The sequence below is a fragment of the Gallus gallus genome, chromosome 1, assembly GCF_016699485.2.
Source record: "Gallus gallus isolate bGalGal1 chromosome 1, bGalGal1.mat.broiler.GRCg7b, whole genome shotgun sequence".
In the NCBI taxonomy this organism is placed as follows: Eukaryota; Metazoa; Chordata; class Aves; order Galliformes; family Phasianidae; genus Gallus; species Gallus gallus.
The window spans coordinates 65,081,511-65,101,856 of NC_052532.1; the positions used below are offsets into that span (position 1 = coordinate 65,081,511).

Genomic DNA, 20,346 nt, shown 5'->3' on the forward strand with positions numbered 1-20,346 from the left:
TTAGCGTTAGTGCATCTGTCATCAATATAGATCTAGAGATCTCTTTCAGATAGTCACAGGACCAGATCTCCTCTGCTCTTTAGCACTTAGCAGTGCTATGGTTTTTTCTTCTCTTCCTTCTTTCCCTTTCCCCTTCCTTTTCCCCTTCCTCTTCCCTTTCTTTTTCTCTTCCCTCTTCCCCTTCCCCTCTCCCTTATCCTTCCCTTTTCCCTTACCCTTATCCTTATCCTTTCCCTGTTTTTTTTTCCTTCCAGCTAGAAATACCTTTCCATCTGGACTCTCAGAGTTAGTGTAAAGTGATGTGTACTACTGTCTATAGAAATGGCACTTGGTGAAGAAAAATGTATATTTTACCCAAGTTGAACATACAATGATGAAAGAAAAATATTTGGTACACAGGAAGAAGTAGCTTAAATTGCTTTTTCATCAAAGATGATAAGGGCTGAAGCCTTTGTAATGAGGTTGAATGGAAAGGAAAGCTCTGCTTTTGAGGGACTGCAGAACAGCTTGTCATTAGAAAAGGAGATTCTGCTTTTTTTTTTTTAATCAAGTTGGTTTTAGAAGTGTATTTCAGCAACACACACAATCATTTTACGTGAGAAATAAATGTCTGGGAAAGAAAGGGCCAGCGGTGAAAGGGCGGGTAGTTGTTCATATGAAGGAAAGCAAATTTCAGAACTTTCTATTTGAAATAGATGGAGCTTTTTGATATGCGGCCACAGAAGTTCTTCTTAATTTTGTCAAGCCTATTTGATAAGCGTAGTTTAGGCAGAAGATGGTTTTTTTCAATAGCAGGGTCTCCTAAAAAAGAATGTTTCAACAACTTTCCAGCCATCCAGTTTAGCAGAATCAAAAATGCAGTCCTGAAACTGAGAACAGGGGCAGCCACACATCTCAAGCCCACTCTTGTCTTCCTACATCAAAATCCCTCTTTCTAAGGGGGGGTCCCTTCCTTGCCATGTTTTCAGTCATTCCAGAAGTCCACCCACTGTTTTCATTTGCACTGTGACACCCCCACATGGCATATATTCTATACATCCCTTATACATGCACTATGATAGAGTCTGCCGCTCTCGTGGGCTCTGGTTTTGCTGTTAGCAGTGTGACGCTATGGAAACACTGCCCGGGTGACCACATGGAGTTAAATGCTGGCAGACAGTGTTGCAGGGGAATGTATTTTATGATATCCCTGTAGGACAATGTGCACTGTTTTATTACTTTAAAAATAAAATCTTCGCAATAAAGCCTTTGAAGAGATGTACTGGTTTGAAAGGCAGGATTTAAAATCATGGAAAAAAACGGCAGCCATTGTGAAAATCTACTTTAACTACCAGAAACCTCCACTGAAGCTGCTCCCGTTGGAGGGGGGGAAGCTGAGTGGTGCTTCCCCCCGTGCAGCACAAGCCCAGCATTCCTGTGCCTGACTTTTGTCTGTTTATATCCAGTATCTCTGCAATCCAGATGGGGAAGAGCACGTGTGACAGCGTGTGTGTGATTTGGAGCAGCAGATGGGTGTGAGTGACAAACTGTTGCCTGTGTAGGCACTTACCTAGAGATTACTCAGAGTCCTGCCTGTGTGTGTTGTTGTTTTGTTCCCATGCACCGTTATCAGGAAGGGCTCTGGCGTGAAAGGCCTTACCTAAGCCGACAAGGATCCTGAGCAGGCATCCCCATTCTGCTGCGTTTCAGTACTGCTGTCAATCAGTGATGTGTCTGCCATCTGAAGGAGCACTGATCGTGTTAAAAAACAGAGAAGCAGAATAGCAGGGTGGGATTGACTCTGCACTGCAGCTCCCCAGTGAAGATATCCCACGTTGGTGCTTTGTTGCTCCCCGTGTGGGTCTGTCATCCTGCATTTCTTGCCCTGCTTGAGCTACCTTTCCCTATCCTGCTCTTGCTCTGATTGTGTGCTGTGTAAAGAGAAAAGCAATGGGAAGTTGCTCACCAAGAGCTTTTGATGTCCTTGCTGCATGGGCATGCCCGTATCAGCCAGTACAGGGCTTCACATCTTGTTCAAAGGCATGAAAATGATGCCATTTCCAGCAACAGTGAAATTTACAGCCCAAATGTGTTTTTATGTGCACTGTCACTCCATGTCTTGGGACAGGGAGGTCTAAAACCTACGTGTAATGTGCTCACCTGAGCCAGTCTCGTGAGCAGTGCTGTAGTCACACATGTGAATGTGCTCACCATGCTAGCAATGCAGACAGCTCAGGGTTTGGTGTCTGTTCTTTCACTTCTCTGTGTCTTAGTGCTGTCAGCTCTGGTGTGAGGCTGCACTGGAGTGCCAAGGCAGAACCTCACTCTGAGACAGGGAAACACCACCACTGGGTGTCTGAGCCCCTAAGACTGAGGTGGGTGATCCAATCCTTGTGCTTTTGGCCCAGAATATACTCTGTGGCCAGGAATCGTCATGTGAATGCCTGTGTGAAATGATCATGATGACTGGGAAAGACCCCTGGTTACTGCTGGGCAGGGCTCTGATCCCACACAAGTGCCCTGCCTAGGACAGCTGGAGGATACGCAGGAGCCGGGCTGCTGGGGAAGGGGTGGGCAAAAAATGTCGTGCTGAGAGAAGATCACTGAGCTGATTTAATTAGTTCTGTTTCACAGGATTCATTTTTGCTCGGGTCACTGCTACATTCATCTATTTGCTTTTTTCCCCCCTCTTAGCAATAGACAAATGCAGGGTGATAATTAATTTGGCAGGTTGATTGAGATTGGGTGGCAGAGAGGGAAGTTTTCCTGGGTGAGTGATGAGGCACTGCTGGTCGAGCTTAAAGTGAATAGTCTGAAATAGAAAGTAGTTAGTATAAAATCCCCCCAAGGGTGTGTTTAAACTGAATGTACTTTGAGTTTTGACATTGAGGTTTTTTAGCAAGCTACCAGGCTGTGTGGGGCGATTTTAGGACATTTGTTAGCTGGGATCTGGCTGTTGAAATGTCAGTGCTACTCTTCTGTGTTGGGAAACCTCATAGCTAGGAAAACATGGTATTAATGATTGAAGTTTGTGTGGGCGTCAGGCTGGAATGAGGGTTGGCAGGATGATGTTCCCTGTTTTCCAGGCAACCCCAGGAGCCGAGGCTTCACCTGGGCAGGCACAGTGCTGCTCCCATGCTGGTGGAAGGCACTGCTGGACTGTCCTTCTTAAGAGAGGCCTCATTCTTGATGTCTTGACATTTTTATTAATAACGCCCAGCTCTCCCTCACTGTGCTGCTATTTATCTTAATGGGCTTCAGGAAAATTATCTCTTGAAACTTAAAAAAAAAAAAAAAAAACCAAAAAAACAACACTGGTGTTCATGCCTCTCTGCCACACCTACTTTTGCCTCACCAGGGGCTGATTATTGTGATTGTTGGGCTTTGTGTTTCACACCAGTCAGACTTCTGTTGCCACATTAAAGTATTTGGTTTTCTCTTTTCAGTAAGTGCACGCAGTAGCAGCAGAGACCTGATTTGTTCTGCTGCTTGCTAGATTTCTATTTCTGTGGGGAAACGGCAGTGCAGTGCTTGTTCAGCTTCTCAGACCAAAGCGTTTGGTCCCCTTCGTGCTCTTCCTTCTTGTAAGCAGCTGTCTGTTCTGGTGAGAGGTTCCAAGTTGGCAGCCATGCCAAAACACCCTCCAATATGCACAAAGAAAATGCAACAGAAACACAAGCAAGTCATGCTTCATCCTTCCCACATCACTGTGGCTAGGTTCCCTCACAGAATAACCACTTCTGAAGGGTAAATGTCCGCTCAAGCTTCCATACCTACTGAGTTCTAAGTTTTTGTTGTTTCTTTTTCCCCCTGTTGAGATTGCCAGTAAGGATATTGATTTGACAAGGTTTTCTCTTTTCCTTTTTTTTCTTCTTTTCCTATGAGGTAGACAGTTATCCACTGGGAATTGCATTGGGAAATTCCTGTTTATATATCATGTGCCAGAAAGTACTCAACCGTTTGCTTAGTGCACTGATGGAACTAATTGAGACTCAGCTGCCTTCAGTATGACCTTTCATGTTTTGAGTTAGCATTGTAATTCACCTAATAGTCTGAGAGCTTGACTGAAAAACACTTAAACATCTTTCTGTTCCTCCGAAGTGCTTGTGATTGCTATGCAAAAGGAGTCCTCTGTATCTTCAAGGAACTAATTTCTCAGGAAGCAGGCACTCATAGAATCGTAGAATCAGAATCATAGAATAATTTAGGTTGTAGGGACCTTAAAAACCATCCAGTTCCACACTCCTGTCGTGGGCAGGGCTGCCACCCACCAGATCAGGCTGCCCAGGGCCCCAACCAACTTGGCCTTGCAGAGATGGGGCATCCACAGCTTCTCTGGGCAGCTGTGCCAGTGCCTCGCTGCACTCTGAATAAAAAGATTCCTTCTAATATCTAATCTAAATCTCTCCTCTTTTAGTTTAAAGCCATTCTTCCTTGTTCTGTCAGTATCAGACTGTGTAACAAGTTGGTTCCCCTCCTGCTTATAAGCTCATTTCTAGGATTGGAAGGCTGCAGTGAGGTTTCCCCACAGCCTTCTCTTCTCCAAGCTGAACAAGCCAAACTCCCCCAGCCTTTCTTCATAGGAGAGGTGGTCCATCTCTCTGATAATCTTTGTGGCCCTCCTTGGGACTCACACTCCTGTGCATAGGTGAGCAACAAAGAATATGTTGCCTTCAAAGTTTTTGTTGAGTAACAACAGGGAGTGCAGAAAAACTGCATAGTAAGCTGGAATTTCTGAAAAGATTGGGAGGAAAAACTAAAGCAAAAACAGTATGAGTAACATATATTACACAGGAGATTTCTGGTAGAAGTGTTCAGATTCCTTGAAAAAAGTAAAAAGAACAAAATCAGAATTACGTACCTAAGAAGTGCTTTCAGGCTGTATGCTGACTTTGCTGCAGCTGCTAGCAAGCTTTATCAAGCCTGTGCCAGGTTTGGTATTGTGACTGGGGTTCTTAATGCGTAGTTAATGATTCCCAATGGAAAAAAGTAAATAAGCTTTCTGACTTTTTTGAGGAACTTAATTACACCAGAATGGACTTGACTGTGTAGCTTTGAAATGCAGTCACTTACTGTGTCTACTCTGAATAGTAAGCAAGGTTTAAATAGTAATTTTTTTCTTCTTTTTAATTTCCTCCTCTTGCTCTTTTGCCAGCTTGCTGGTAGACTTAGGAGTCTTGGTAGTGCTGCGTTTTCCTGACACTCCCATACCAAGGAATCTTCTCCCATGCATTACTATCAGTGAATTATGGCCATGGCTAAGGCAGGAAAATATCAGAGGCTCATTTTTTATTTCACTAGAACAGGTATTTTTTCTAGAGCTTTAGTTTTCATCACAGTGCTCAAAATGGGAAAGTGAGTAAATGGAAAATTTGGTGAATGCTTTGGCTTGTTGAATACTTGTCCACCAGGTCAACATGCCGATTATTCATCCACCGGATCAGTTTAAGTGGATAAGAAATCTGCTTATGGTCATTTAAATTGTTTTGTTCATTCATTACGGAAATCTTTTTAAATATCCAGATAAGGCTATTAACTTAGGAAGCCTTTGCTAGGAGAAATCTGTTCCACATCTGCATCTACAACAGATCCACATCTGTTCTGTACTTAGAGGGTCACTGAATTAAAACAGTTGCTTTTCTTTAAAAATAATTAAAAGATAAAGAAAAAGAAAAAAAAAATCCAGATCTTTTCTGTACTTTCTTACAGCTTTGCCTTCAAAACCCATTGTTTAAAATCTCTTTTGATGTATGAAAGATTAATAGGTACCTGAGAAATTCAATGGTAGGACTGAAAATAAGAAAAACCTGTAGGGATTTGTTTTACTACTGTCATCTGTTTAAGTAGTTGTGACAAAAATTTATATAAATCCAGAGACAGGGTGTGGAGGTGGATATTCGCCTGCCTTTTCTTTTTCCCACCTACATTTTTTTATCTCACTTCATGCTATTGAAAGCTAAACCTGCTCATTTCAAAAGATGGCAGGGAGCAATGGGCACAGCAGTTCCCTGTCGGGCCACTTTGCTTTGCCGTACATCTCCCTGCCTCCATGCAATGAAGCCAGCATCCCTGAAGAAGTCAGATGCAGTTTATTGTCTGGAAATACTCTAAAAGGTCATACGCTGCCATGAGAAAAGTTCTCAAAAATGTAGTCTCTCTTGCTGTCTCGCCCAGCGCCAGATATGATCTCATGGCTTTTATTCCTTTGGAGCAGAGTCCCTTAGTAAGCACTCAGGATGGTTTCTTCTCTTGCCTTTCTGGTTGTCCTCCTCTGCCACAGCATCCACCCAGCTGACATGGTGCCCTGCTTCTCCTTTCCATTCTGCCACCATGGCTCTGTGTTGTGTTCTCTTCCTGCTGCGTGTGTTTCTCCCCCGCACTCCAGCTTCAGGGGCTTCACCCCCTGCCTATGGGGGATGCTCCTGTGAGGAAACTGCCCAGGCCTGTCCTTCCACCTCCCTGTCCCTGCCTGCAGTTCCAAGCAGCACCAAGATCCAAAGCAAAGCATTTTTTCTGGCTGCGCCTTGGTTTAAAAATTGTATCTCTGCTTCCAGCTGTTGTCCAGCAGCCCACAAACTTTTGAAACGACTTATTTGATGAGGAGGCAGCTGAAAGTCTGTTTTTTTTTCTACACAATTTATTCATTTAGTTAGCTAGTTGTCTTTTTTCATTTTGACTTGTTGGTTTACTTTCTTTAACCAGCCTCAGAACAGGGGCTGACCTTGACGGTTCACAGGGCTGTGAAGCATTGAGAGCATTTGGGTGGAGAGCTTTCTTCCCACTGATGACACAGCCAGAGCGATCGATGGGGCAAGCGTGTGACTCCCCGCTCTGGCTCTGGCAGCTTATGCCTGTGGCAGACCCTGGGAGCTGGCGAGAGGTGGTAGGAAAGGGATTGTTTCCCAAATATTGGAGCATGCTGCTTTCTGTGTTTCGTGCCCTTGTGTATCTGTGTACATTCATGCTCATCATGCAGCAAGGATGGCGTCCACACCAAAGCGATGCTCCCTAAGTCAGTGAGGTCAGTAGATCACCTTGTTTAATACCAGCAGAGCACAGGGATCAGCCTGTTGCATAGAAGGAGTCCCTTTCAAAACAGCGTGTACAAAAAAATATGTACCTGACTCCTCTAAGAAATATTTCTTCTAATATGCAATCAAGGATATAATTTGTGCTTTTTTTTTTTTTTTTTTTTTTTTTTTGTTACTGAAAAAGAAATGTATTGGGAACATTTTGTGCCTACATGCTGGTAACAAACAGTTTCTTTTTACCGGTGGAAATATGATCCAGACTGAAGCGTAGCTAATACCCATTCAGTCAGAGAATATGTATCAGACTGTGCAGCATTCAGTGCTAGCTGTAAAGGAGGCAGTGTCAAAGGACTAAACAGTGAGACACTGTTTCACATCCTCAACATGCTCATTCAACAAAATCTCTTCCAAAGAGGGAAGATGTTATGCTGGTGTTTATATACAGGCTCTGCTCTTTGGCAAAGGTTGAGGCCAGGTGCCAGCCTGTAAAATGGTTGGATGCTCCTATCTAGCGCTGCTGGACACTGGTTCCCAAAGTATAAGCAACTCCTAAAATTTCTGGCTGACACCCAGCCAGAACTTCTCAGAAGCTCATCAGTAATTAATTTTACTGCTGCTACAAGTCCTGAATACTAATAGGAGTGATAGAAAAGCATTTTTTTCCAGGTTCTCAGCTGTTCTGAGGAGCTCAGGTTATCCTATTCGTGTATTGCAGACAGTTCACCAGAGAATATAGGATGCTAAGTGGTTGGCTTGCAGTCAGACGGGGCAGAGGACCTGTTTCTCTAGCATTCCTGTGCTCTGCTTTGTACTCACCTTTCACAGTCATCGCTATCTAATTATCTTTATAGCTGTAAAAATACTGTGTATTTGTGAATGTGTACCAAATAAAATGCCAGAGCAATAGACTCTATAATCTGAATAGAATTAGAGTAGGCTCTGAATTGGTTTAAAGTCTTCTATTAAACATTAAGCATTTCTGCTTCATGTGTTCTCAGAAGTACTTAACATGAAAAGATTTGCTCATTCCCTCTAATAAAATTCTGTTCAGTATTATATTTGCTTAAACAAAAAAACCTGTGGTTTCCAAATGCTGTTGCATTCTGTAACTGGTCTCCTTTCCCTTCCTGATAATATACATGAAACTGCTCATATTTTAAATGCTTTATTCCCCCCACCTGCTATTTATGCCTAATAGTAGAAGTTACTTTATTAAGAATTTGCCTTTTCTATCTTTTTTTTTTTTCATAAGCCATAGCTTAGTTAGTAGTATTGCCAGTTCAAAGGTGCCAAAATCAAAACCAAGGCCAGAAGAGACAATGAAGAGAAAAACAAGACCTAAAAAACTGTTTATGAAGATTTGACTCGTCATTCTTTACTTTCTCTTTTGATTTATTCAGATCTCTTGCAGTATGCGTAGCTCACATTTGCCTGCAGTTCTCTAATACTGAAGAGGGTTAGAAATATGGCTTATGAATTTTAATGAAAGTTGAGATTTTTATGTAATCATATGCTGAGAATTTAACTAAATCTCCAAATAGAAGTGCACTTAGAGAGGTGAGAGCTGAGCCAAAGACGCTAATTTTTCTACTTCAGCATAGGTATCTCAACCCGTCATACTGTTCCTTATTCTTTCACAGGTATAATTGCATTAGTGTACATCTGGTCTACCTACAAATTTAGTTTTACAGTCACAAAGTCTGGAGACTTCACAGTGTTTATAAAACAAACAAACAAACAAACAAAAACTTTCACTGTAGTGCACAGGATCCCACATTAAATACAGAGAGTGAACTAGATCTGTTTCATGCCTCTTTTTCTCTCTGTGACTATGATTTTGATGTTAGGGTCTTTCCATTTCTGCCCTCCTCCATTCCTGACCCTCATATCTGGTTTATCCAGGAGAGAGAGAGGCTGTTTTCCCTACAATCCTTTTAGCCAATTTGTAGAGTAGAGCGAGCCATTTGGCTTCCATGGAGCCCATCTTTTTAAACATTCCCAAACGTGAAGGAGCTGTTCTTGCTATTGAAAGCTGCCTTCCTCTTTAAGTGTTAAAACTGTCAGATCTAGGCTTCCAGGACAGTTTTGGATGAAATTCAAAGTAGATGCTTGCCTTCTGAGCAAGATAAATTTTATGTCAGCATATGTGAGTTTGATTTTGGTTTTATCCTACCTTTTCTGCTGCTGGTACACTCAACTCCAGTATGGTCAGTAATTGGGTAATCTGAAGTCATTTGCCGTAACTCTGGACGAAATCAATTCCTAGTAGTTTTGGGAGGAAATTGAAGGGTCTGGAACAAGCCCTTCTGTTAGTGATAAACATAAATCCTTCTACTTCCAAATGTGCTTTTACGTCTGCCTCTCTGTTTTTTTGCACACACCAATTAAATATTCTTTTTTTCCCTCATGTTCTGGTTTCAGAAGATTGACTCAAGTAGCTCATGTGTGTTCTCTCTGTTTCTGACTGTTGTTATTATGGCTAACAAACTAGAAGGCTGCAGTGCCATTCAGTGAGACCCAGACAGGCTGGAGAGTTGGGCAGAGATGGACCTGATGAAATTCAGCAAGGGCAAGTGTAGGGTCCTGCACCTGGGGAGGAATAACTGCATGTGTGAGTACAGGTTTAGGAAAGGAGCAGCAAAAGAGCTCTGCAGAGAAGAACCTGGACGTTCTGGTTGTAACAGGTTGGCCATGAGCTGACAGTGTGCTCTTGTGGCCAAGAAGACCAGTGGTATCCTGTGGTGTGTTAAAAAGAGCATTGAGGGAGGTGATTCTCCACCTCTATTCTGCCTTGGTGAGACCACATCTGGAGTTCTGTGTCCAGTTCTGGGCTCCTTTGTTCAGGAAAGACAAGGAACTTCTGGAGAGAGTTCCCCAAAGTTCCACAGAGATGATGAGGGGGCTGGAGTATCTCCCTTCTGAGGAAGAGCTGAGAGATCTGGGACTATTCAGACTGGAGAAGAGAAGGCTCAGAGGGGATCTGTATATGCTTATAAATATCTAATAAGGGGGAGTTAAGTGGATGATGCCAGGCTCTTTTCAGTGGTGTCCAGCAGCAGAAACAGGGGCAGTGGGCAGAAACTGGAGCACAGGAAGTTTTATCTGAACACGAGGGTATTTTGAGGACAACAGAGCACTGGAACAGACTGGCCAGAGAGATCATGGAGTTTCCTTCTCTGGAGATACTGAAAACCTGTCTGGATGCCTTCTTTTGTCATCCACTCTAGGGAGCCTGCTTTAGCAGCAGAGTTGAACTGCCTTTCCAGAGGTCCCTTCCAACCCATACAATTCTGTGATTCATTTAGCACAGTGTGGCTTGTTGAGCTAAAGGGTGTCATACCTATGCAATTGTAGGTTATTGACTTGATAGGGATTTTGTTACAACAGTTCTGTGTTTGTTTTCTGTCTAAAAGATTGAAGCCATTCTGTAAGTGTAATATACTCTTTATTCTTTTTTTTTTCTCCTTCACTCCTTGGTTACTGTGGACTGTTGCAGATATGCCAAGAACATTCTAGCATGAGTTGAAAACTGTTTTCTAGAGTGTGAGGAAGAAATATATTTTAAAGCCAAGTAAGTTTTCATAGGTTATAAAAATCAGAGGAAAAATGTTGACTTTAGAGAGTTGTATATTTCATTACTATGCTTGAGAACTGTTTAGGATTGATAAGGGCTCATAGTATGCTGCAACTCCTCTTTTCCTTCCTTTTGTTCCCCATTTTAGCTGGTAACAACCAGAGGGTAATTCACTAGAAGTTACTGACATAGTATATGACTTTCGAAGAGAGAACAATGATGTTGAAATTCTTTTACACTAGGGGCAATGGATGTATCAGCAAAAATACAAACACGTCTGACCCCACGAAGACAATTTTGTGGAGAAATTAAATGAAACATGGATTGTGTCATCTGCTATGAGGATGTAGCAGCTTGCTAATAAAACAGTACCAGATTCATTGCCAGAATAAGCAAGGGGTTGCTCCACTGGTCCCAGTACATTTATGACAGGTTGCCCCATTGGTGACTTTGTCCTCTCTTCAGTATGTGGTTTTGGTAGTTAAATGCTGAAAAGGGGAGAAAGGACTAGTTGTTAGAGGCAATGAACTATCATTCATATATCCTAAATATCATCTTAGCTGCCTTATCTGACCTGGCCAAAAGGTCCTTGAAAGACACAGGAGGAGCAGTGGGGCACAACAGGAGGTAGTAGTAGGACCAAGGAATTGCAGGAGAGTGCTCCAGGAGTTGTCAGAGATGCAAAACATCAGGCAATGACTGAGGAACAGGGTGAGCGAGTTGTGCTTGAAGTGACTGCATGTTGCGGAGGAATGGATGTGAGCTTGGTGGTCGCAGGTAACCACCTCTGCCACACATCAACCTGGTTCCCTGGGCCTTCCCGAACCAGCAGCCACCTTACCAGCTCCTCCAATGGGAGTCATAACTGAGCTTGACACTTAACTGTGTTTCTTAATCTTTATGGTGTTTGTTAGGCCATTCTTTGCTCTTCAGTAGGCTGTAGACTTGCAGAGGATTTGAGAGCTTAAATTGGACTTTAATTAATGCTTCTCTTCTCTTTAACTCAAGAGCCACGTACTACCATCACACATCTTGATAATTTCCACAAGAATCCATCATCTCTATACTCTGTCTTTACTTTCCTCTTTTATGCAATGACTCCCAACTTACCTTTTGAGGGTGTACCTCTATTCATTTATTACCTTGAAAAGTTCTAGAATAATTCAGTGGTGAGACAAAATTAAAGCTGTCTCTGACTTTCATGCCTGGTATAAAAAAATACACTGCTACTTAACCAAGTGTCCATAGTTTTGGTGATCTCATTGAAATGTCAGCTTTCCTTTTGCCAGTTCGACTGCAAACATTTGGCTAACACTGAATCTGACAGTGGAAATTTTATTGGCATGAGTAGGGTTGTGCTCATGGTGATGCTCGATGTGATTTGGCTCTGACCATACAGGTACAAACTCACAATGACACCTCATAAGACTTCTCACTCTCATTATGAAGCTAAAAGCTGTGTGAATTAAATCATAAAAGTTTTTTTTTTTTTTTTTCCCCCAAAGAAAATTATTAATGGACATCAAAGCGTGAATGTTTCAACTAAAGCAAATTGGTGCAATTTATCATTTACCTGCGCTTTTCTCTGTGCTTTATTTTTAGCTCATGGGACATTCTGAATGGGATCACAAACGAGGACCCAGAGGATCACAGGTCAGTTACTTAATATTGTGTATTTCTTTTTGTAAGTCTGAGGTATTCAAACACATTTTCTAAGATTGACAAAATTGTTCACTTTATTAATATGTGAAGGATTGAATCGGTAGAAAAAAAAAAGCATAAAACTGTGATAGCTTTCTCTACTGTAATTTCTGAGCTCTAATCGAAGCAGTTGAACCAAGCAGAGCTGAGTATTACAGCAGAAGGAAGTTTATTTTAGTATCAGAAAGATGGATTACATGTGCTGAAACAGCATTTCTTACCCTGCTGTCTTCATCCGGATAGCAACTCAAAGGAATGCAATTTCAAATACTGTGTGATCTTTCAAAAAATCCTGACAAACTTGTAAAACTTGGATGGCCTTCTCATCTTCTTCAATAATAAAGGGATTAGTGGTGGTAGAACTGTACAGGGAGGTGGGGGGAAACTATGTGTAGTTACTGGTTTGCTGTTGACTCATCGCTGAAAGGAAGTTATGCTATTATGGTTAATAGCATCACGCTGAAACTCTTTACAATTATCTGTAGAATTAGAATTACTGCAAGGGAGATATTACTACTAATACAATGCTCATGAATTTTCATGCTTGGGAAAAGCAGTATCTCCCATCTGGTACTGAAATTATATACATAAGCTATTAGGGCTTCTGTATTTTAGATTTGCTTTTCCTTCAGATGAAAGATCTGTGAATATCTAAGTCTAAATTGATAATAAGCCCTGCTGTTAAGAAGCTACCTGCTATTTGCAGCCTTAATTTCAGTAGGGTAGTTCTTCGAGTATCCTCCATATTCTCCCTTGCAAAAATCACTGGAGAAGTGGCCTTTTTATTGACAAAATATTGTATGTTAATCTTAAAGCTGCTACTTGTTTTGTTAATATACACGGTTTGCTATTTCCAGTGCAGAGCTCTTTTACTAAGCCGTCCTTTTACTGTCTTGTCTTTGTAATTGTAGAATTCTGCATTAATTTTTCCTAAGATTTTTAATCTTCTGCCTCACATCTTACTTCAAATCCACCTTGAAATTTGCAGGATATTTAGCATTTCATTATACAGTATAAGGTGGGTTACGATCTGATTTTTCTCGTAACAGCAAGCTAATTTTTGACAGAAAGATACAAATTTCAGAAAATTCTATCCAGTAATATGAGAACTTTTCAAAACTGCTAAGTCATGGTACCCCCTGAAAGTGTGTTCCTTCAAAACTGGAGAAAACTGCAGGAGGAAAATAAACTTTTTACACAGGTAAATAGTGATAGAACAAGGGAGAACGGTTTTAAACTCAAAGAGGGGAGATTTAGATTATGGAGGAATTTTTTACTGAGAGAGTGGTGAGGTGCTGGAACAGGTTGTCCAGAGAGGTTGTGGCTGGCCAGTCCCTGGAGGTGTTCAAGGCCAGGTTGGATGGGGCCCTGGGCAATCTGATCTAATGCCTGATTTAGTGGTTGACAATTCTGTCTTTGGCATGGAGGTTGAAACTAGATAATCTTTGAGGTAGGCCCTTTCCTACCCAAGTCATTCTATGATTCTATGGTTCTACGAAAATCTGCATAGGTATTCATCTTTAAATACATAATTTTGATCAAGTTATTTCTCAGTACTCTTTTATTTCATTTTTTCCATGTGTGGGTGCTTTCCAAATTTCTATAAAGTATTATTAATCTTGGAAGAATGTTGTAAATCTGTCAATCAGTATATACCACAGATATGTTATGGGATCTTGAATAGGATGGGAAAAGAAATGATCCAAGCTCTCTAAGCAGCATGTGGTGTCCTAATATGCAGGAAATAAGGAGAAAATTTTCAGCAGGAGAACAAAAATAAGCTTATTTCATGGTGTTGCAGCCTCAGACTTTCTTGTATGACTATGAAAACTGTCTTATGATAGCAAATGTTAAACATAATTCCTTTGAAGGTGAGGAAAAGTTGAGAAGAATTTTTACATACAATTTAAAAGATTGGAGGTTTAATCCTTTTGTGATTCAGTTGCATTGTTTCCTGTTTCTATTCTTAATAAACTTACCCTTTGTTAAATAAGGTCCTGTTTAAAAATTAAGGTGAGTAATCTTCTTTAAAGATGGACTGGAATTGCTATGGGAACTGCCATATGATTGCCTGTGGGGTTTCCCTAGGTCTGAGCATCTTTCCTCCAGCAGAAAAATGGGACTTGGGAAGTGAGGTGTCTGTTGGCCAGTGACTGGGCAAGTAATAAGAGAAGAAAGGGGGTATGGTTTCTCTTGGTCTTCAGTGATCCTTTAAATCTTATGAGGAAAGTGGGAGGACAGGAAGCCGCCTGTTTGTGTGTGTTAGCAACGTCACTTGAAAGGAAGTGAAACTACTGGATTACTATAATGTAAAGCTAAAATTCACATATAAACTCATCGGGTTATTCTACCTAGACTCATTAAGTAGAACTCTAATCCTGTCATGATTTGTTTTAGCACTAGTAGATTTTCTATGGCTTATGTTTGAAATATAAGAGGAAAATATTCCAGTGCATGTCATAGTTCTTAATGGACCATTTCAAAAATATGTTCATTTTTCTGTTTGTGGGAGTTAAAAGCAAACTGAAGAAGTCACAGGTAGTACTGGATGTCAGATATTCTTAGTCTTATGTGAATTTCTGTTTGCAGGAGTTTGTCTCCTGATAAGCATCCGTAATTCAGTAGAATGTATGGGACAAGTAAAAAGCTTTACAGTGTTTAACTTGCTCCTGACTTCCACACCAGCACCTCACTCAGCCCATTAGAGATTGCTCACACAGGTAGAGATCACTCTGAAAGTAATGCCTCCTATTTATTTCCATGGAAGCAGATAGAAAGAGCACAATAGCACTATTTGGTAGAGCAAGTTCTCAGCTACAACATGCAATTTTCCAACATAGTCACCACCATTAGCTATGCATTTTTTGCCTGTGGTGAACAAGAGCCTTCATGTCATGCTCATAAAAATCTGCATCAGCAGAAGTGATTCACTGTTTCACAGCTTCTGTGACAGTGTCATTGCTAGGAAAATGTTGCTCACACAGTCCATTTTTCATTGGCCCTAACAGACAGAAGTCAGAAGGCACCAAATCCAGACCATACAGTGGGTGTGGTAGGACAGTCCAACCAAGATTGACAGTGTGCTTCACAGTCTTCAAACTGGTATGGCACCTGGTGTTATCATGTTGCAAGAGAAAAGTTATCTTCTTCTTTGGCCTGACTCTGAAAGTTTGAGCCTTCAGCTTAGTCAGTGTCAGAGTTGATTGTTTGTAAGGTTTCAAGGAAATCCAGAATGATCAACCCTTTCCAATCCTAGAAGACAGTGAGCATCACTTTACCCACCAACGACTATGTCTTGAACTTTTTCTTTGATGTTGAATAATGTCACTGGCTTCCATTTTTCCTGCATGGTGAAATTCAGTGCCACACCTCTGCTTCACATGCACATGTCAGACAGCATTTTGTCAGACTACCCCTCTGCTGTCATCTGTCACACAGTAACAAAATTTAACAGGAGATTGGTGGAAAGGTTCAACCTCTACTACATCCACCTCTGACATCATGGGCCAATATAGTAAAATAGGAGGCATTACTTTCAGAGCAGCCCTTGTATACTTGTAAACACGGTTTAGTTTTCAGTTAGAATAACTTTTCTTTAAAACTCTTGTTACAAGCATGAATTACATGTTGATTTACAAAGAGTAAATGGGAGTACATACCTTTTTATTTATTCCTTCATTTTTTAATCTCTGGAGATAAGACACTGCTGTTAATTCTTCCTGCAAAGAACTTATTCTCTAGGTGTGATATCGTGCAGAAAGTGCAAAGTGGATTTTGTTATGTTTCATACTTAAATTTTAAGATTAATACAGATTGAGATCTACAACTGAAACTTCAGAACTAGAATTCCAAGTTTGAAAAATTCCTAAATGTTTAGGAATTTTTATCTCATCTAAGGAAATCTCTCTCACATATATACATGTGGTCTGTAAAACCACATCATCTAACTTGTGCAAGGGGAAAATATCCATGCTTATTTCTAATGTCAGTACATGTAAAAAGGAAATGTGCCTACTAGAATCAATACATGGCAATTAGGAAAACTGTATTTTGATTATTCAACGGTACTTCAAGTGGCATTCACAATACACTTTCTGCAGATATTTTCAAGGACCTTGAATGCATGGGAGTTGTTTGCTGCTCTGTCATCAAGCCTTGTTTGGCTTGCTGAAGATGTAGGCGTAGCCCCAGGATTCAGTGGAATCGAGTGATCGTTCTTCCAGCATCATAAAGGGGTGGTGATCAGGAGAGAAACAGTGAGGTCCAGTGTTTTTAATTCTCTTTAAATACAAAAAGCTCTCAATTATATATCTGAGGTGCTGCGTTTTACCCCTCCAGTTCCTAAGCAACAGCTATTTTCAGATTGAGTGCGTCTGGTGTTGTCTACCTACTTCATGCTTCTGCGAGGTAATTCGTCAGTGAAAGCTAGGTTTTTCACTACCTCGCCTGATTCCCTTTGTCATGGTACTATAAGGAGACAGATGCTTTAAAGAAACGGAGGAAGCTTGGGCAAAACCGATCTGAAACCTGCAGCTTGCAAAACTTCTATACGTCGGGGAGCTCTGCCATCTACAGCCATGAAGCAGAGGAGTCAGAAATAAGGTTCTCAGCACTGGTTTGGAAGAAGCCTCTTTCTTGAGTGTGAAAAGCCTCTAGAGCAGATTCAAAACCATGAGCCGGAAATCTCTGTACTTGCTGAAGCGTAGATGGGAGTCGATTCCCGCTACTGACCAGGTACTGTGTTCTGGTGAATCTGTTGTGTCCCTGTGCTCCCTTGCAATGCCACTGCAAACAGACCTGCAGTGATTTAGTTGTGATGTTTGGGATTCTCCAAATACAGTGAGATCCAGCTGATTTTTGCCTGTTGATTCCGTGATGAATAGCACAAAAATGCAGGCAAAGCCGATTTTACGAGAGCATGTGCTTGTGAGTGTGGAGGTGCCATTGCAGCTCACTAATGCAGGCTTAAGTAACCAACAGAATGTCCCTGTTCCCAAATTAAATGTTTGTTAAAGGTTGAATTAAAAGGAAGGTGTGAATTGCAAGTATTTTAAACGAATCAGCTAAGGAATTGTGTAATCTACTCCTGGTGGTTTCTTGGTGCATATCTTTGTTGCATTTCTAATCTTACATATATGTATCTATGTGTGTGTGAAATCCCTGGTTACAAATGGATGTAATGCACTAGCAGAACCTCAGCTTTTCCAGCATCATCTTGGTTGATGCATCATTTCAAGTATGTTAACAAGGACTGGAATACAGCGGATGTAAATGATATAGACCAGATGTAATGTAAAAACTGTGGGATGCTGTTTGGAGCAAGCATCATCACCACAGGTAAGCCTAATTTGTCATAAATGGGAGTAGGATTAGTACATAACTTGCTCTTACACCATGTACTGTAGAGTTCTGTGGGTTTTTGGTTTTTTTTTCATTATCTTAGTTGGCATGTAAAGGCATTAGAAGAAATAATTCTAGAAATAATATATAAAGGATAATGGAGGAAGTGGCTTATTGCATGCACCAAGTCAGGTTTTCTCTTCGTAGAGCAGTTGACCGTGAGGTGCGTCTTTGGATGCTGCTACTGATGGGAAAGCAGCAGTTTGGGAGAGTTTTTTTCATTGGAAACAAAGATGGAAAGCAGAAATGCTTCTCAGTTTTTCAGAAGGATTCTCTTGTACTCGTTTTCTTGAGAGGGGGCATGGAGGGGAGAATCCATGCCATATTTTGTAGGGCTGTAGATTTCAAAACCAAACTGGACTGCTGTGAAAATCTAGAGATCTCAGGCATAGTAGTAGTCAAAAAAATATCATACTGTCACCTCCTTCCTATGTTTTCTGTTTAAATAAGAATATGCCTTTTCTTAATTTAGAGGCTTCAGATGAATAATACTTTACCATATTCTCTGATGAGTTTTCCCATAAATGTTTCACATATGACTTTGCTTAATTTAAATCTGTAACCATATCAATTTGCTACAGCTTTGAATGATAAAAATAAAAAAGCTCTTTCAGAAACTATTTATTTATTTATTTATGCCAAACAGGTACCTAGGTTATTCTTCTGATTCCTAGCTATCATTTAACCTAGCTGAAATACTAAGTTTCAAAGGAATCAGATTTTCTGCTAACTGAAAATATTGATCCAGCTCAGTCAGGTATTCATAAATGTCTTGGTAAAAGAGGGGTAAATAAATGCTGTATTATGAATGTCTCATTTGTCATCTCTCTTAGGAAGACATAGGGATATAGTGTAAAGCTGCCTCTTGACTTTCTTCTTCCTCTGACATAAATGCAGATCCTTGATTTATTATGATCAGATGCTTTACCATCAAGAGATGCCTGTTGTATTTTGATTGTTAATCACTTCATTTTTCCAGGGTTTCCTTTAAATCACTTTAACTCTGTTAGGTATGAAGTGTCTTGAAGAAATAGTCCTTATCTAGGTGAGAGGTGTGTGCTTGACCTTGCTGAGCTGTGTATCCTTTTCATCACAAGCCCATGAATGTCTCTGGAAGGTTTTAAAAGAGAAGAGGAAATTTCCCTGGCCCATCTACCACGTGGGGAAAAGCGAGATTCAGTAAGTGAAACGTGTAGATGAAGCTGACCTCTTCTCTGCCCCGGTGAGGCCACATTTAGTGTAGCGCGTCCAGTTCTGGGCTCCCCAGTTCAAAAAGACAGGGATCTCCCAGAAGGAGTCCGGCAGAGGGCCACAAAGATGATAAACAGCCTGGAGCATCTCCTGTATGAAGAAAGGCTGAGTAACCTGGGTCTGTTCAGCCTCAGGAAAAGAAGACTGAGAGGAGATCTGATAAATGTTTATAAATATCTTTAGTGACTTGGAAGGCAAATGGATGCAGCCAGGCTCTTCTTAGTGGTGTGTAGTGGTAGGACAAGGAGCAATGGCCTAAAACTTGAACATAGGAAGTTCCATACAAGTATGCAGAAGAACATATTTATGGTAAGGATGGTGGAGCACTGAAACGGGTCGCCCAGACAGGTTGTGGAGTCTTCTTCTATGGAGATACTTAGTACCCATCTGGACACCTACCTGAGCAACCTGTTGCAGGGTACCTGCTTTAGCAGGGGTGTTGGACTTTGGTAATCTCTTGAGGTCCTTTCCAATCCCTGTGATTCTGTGACTCTTTGTGACTCTGTGAACTGAACCTGTAAGGATTTTTTGTAGGTACAGTAAGGGAGGAAAATGGTGTTCAGCTTCAGTCCCATAGAGAATTCTGGCTGCTGAACCACTGTTGTGCTGAGCAGCACAGGTGGAGTGGGGCTGCTGCATAGCAGGAGACTTTCCTTGCTTCACCACACTTTACAGGAAGATGCACTCACTGTGTAAGATCATCACCACAAGGGAACAGGCAAATTCTTCAGCATCTTAGGCTGATGGTGCTAAATATTTATTATGCAAAATAATAGTGCTGCCTTCTGATGCCAATTTATTACTCGGCTCTAAAAAGGATGTTCTAGCTTATTATGGTCCAGAATAACCTTAAGTAAATAACACTATAGTTCGTTAGGTAAGCAGACAGTAACATTGTAGGTTATTTCTCTATTCATAGAATATGAAATATATTTATGTTAGTGAATGACAAAAACCCTCCAAACTGATTTACCTTTATTTTCATTCTTTTTTTTTTTCTAATTACAAAACTACAACAATATCAACATACACACAGAAAAATAAACAAAGAAATAAATAACCCCACAGCATTTTAAGGGAAGGAAATAAAGCCATAACTTCACGGTGAAGCTTGATACTCTATCTGAACATATCACATAACCTAAAAATGCGATCCAGAGATTTTTATTCCTCATCCTACAAACTTTCCATCAAATTGAGTGACACCCATTTAGGAAAGAAAAAGTGAGCAGGTTGCAAATAGAGGTAGAGAAAAAAACATGAGTAGTTATAATGGATATAGACAGTACTTCTTTTGGGGGGGGGGGGGGGGGCTTGGCAGTGTTACATAATTTCATTTTTAATTTGAGGTTCATCATGTAAGCTTACAGACTCATCACAGAAGTCTCCATGGTTTCCAGGGGCTGGCAC

General features: G+C 40.9%; 1 protein-coding gene across 4 annotated transcripts in view; it reads left to right on the forward strand.

Moving 5' to 3' along the window:
* PDE3A (phosphodiesterase 3A) overlaps nt 1-20,346 on the forward strand; it is a 243,226-nt gene that overhangs the window by 138,808 nt on the left and 84,072 nt on the right. For 3 of the 4 annotated variants that reach the window (XM_015291846.4, XM_046905076.1, XM_046905073.1), the window contains exon 2: nt 12,187-12,237. The exons of the other annotated variant lie outside the window; for it this stretch is intronic. In XM_015291846.4, the coding sequence (XP_015147332.2) occupies nt 12,187-12,237 (51 nt within the window). The remainder of the gene's footprint in view (nt 1-12,186; nt 12,238-20,346) is intronic. 4 annotated transcript variants of the gene reach the window in all.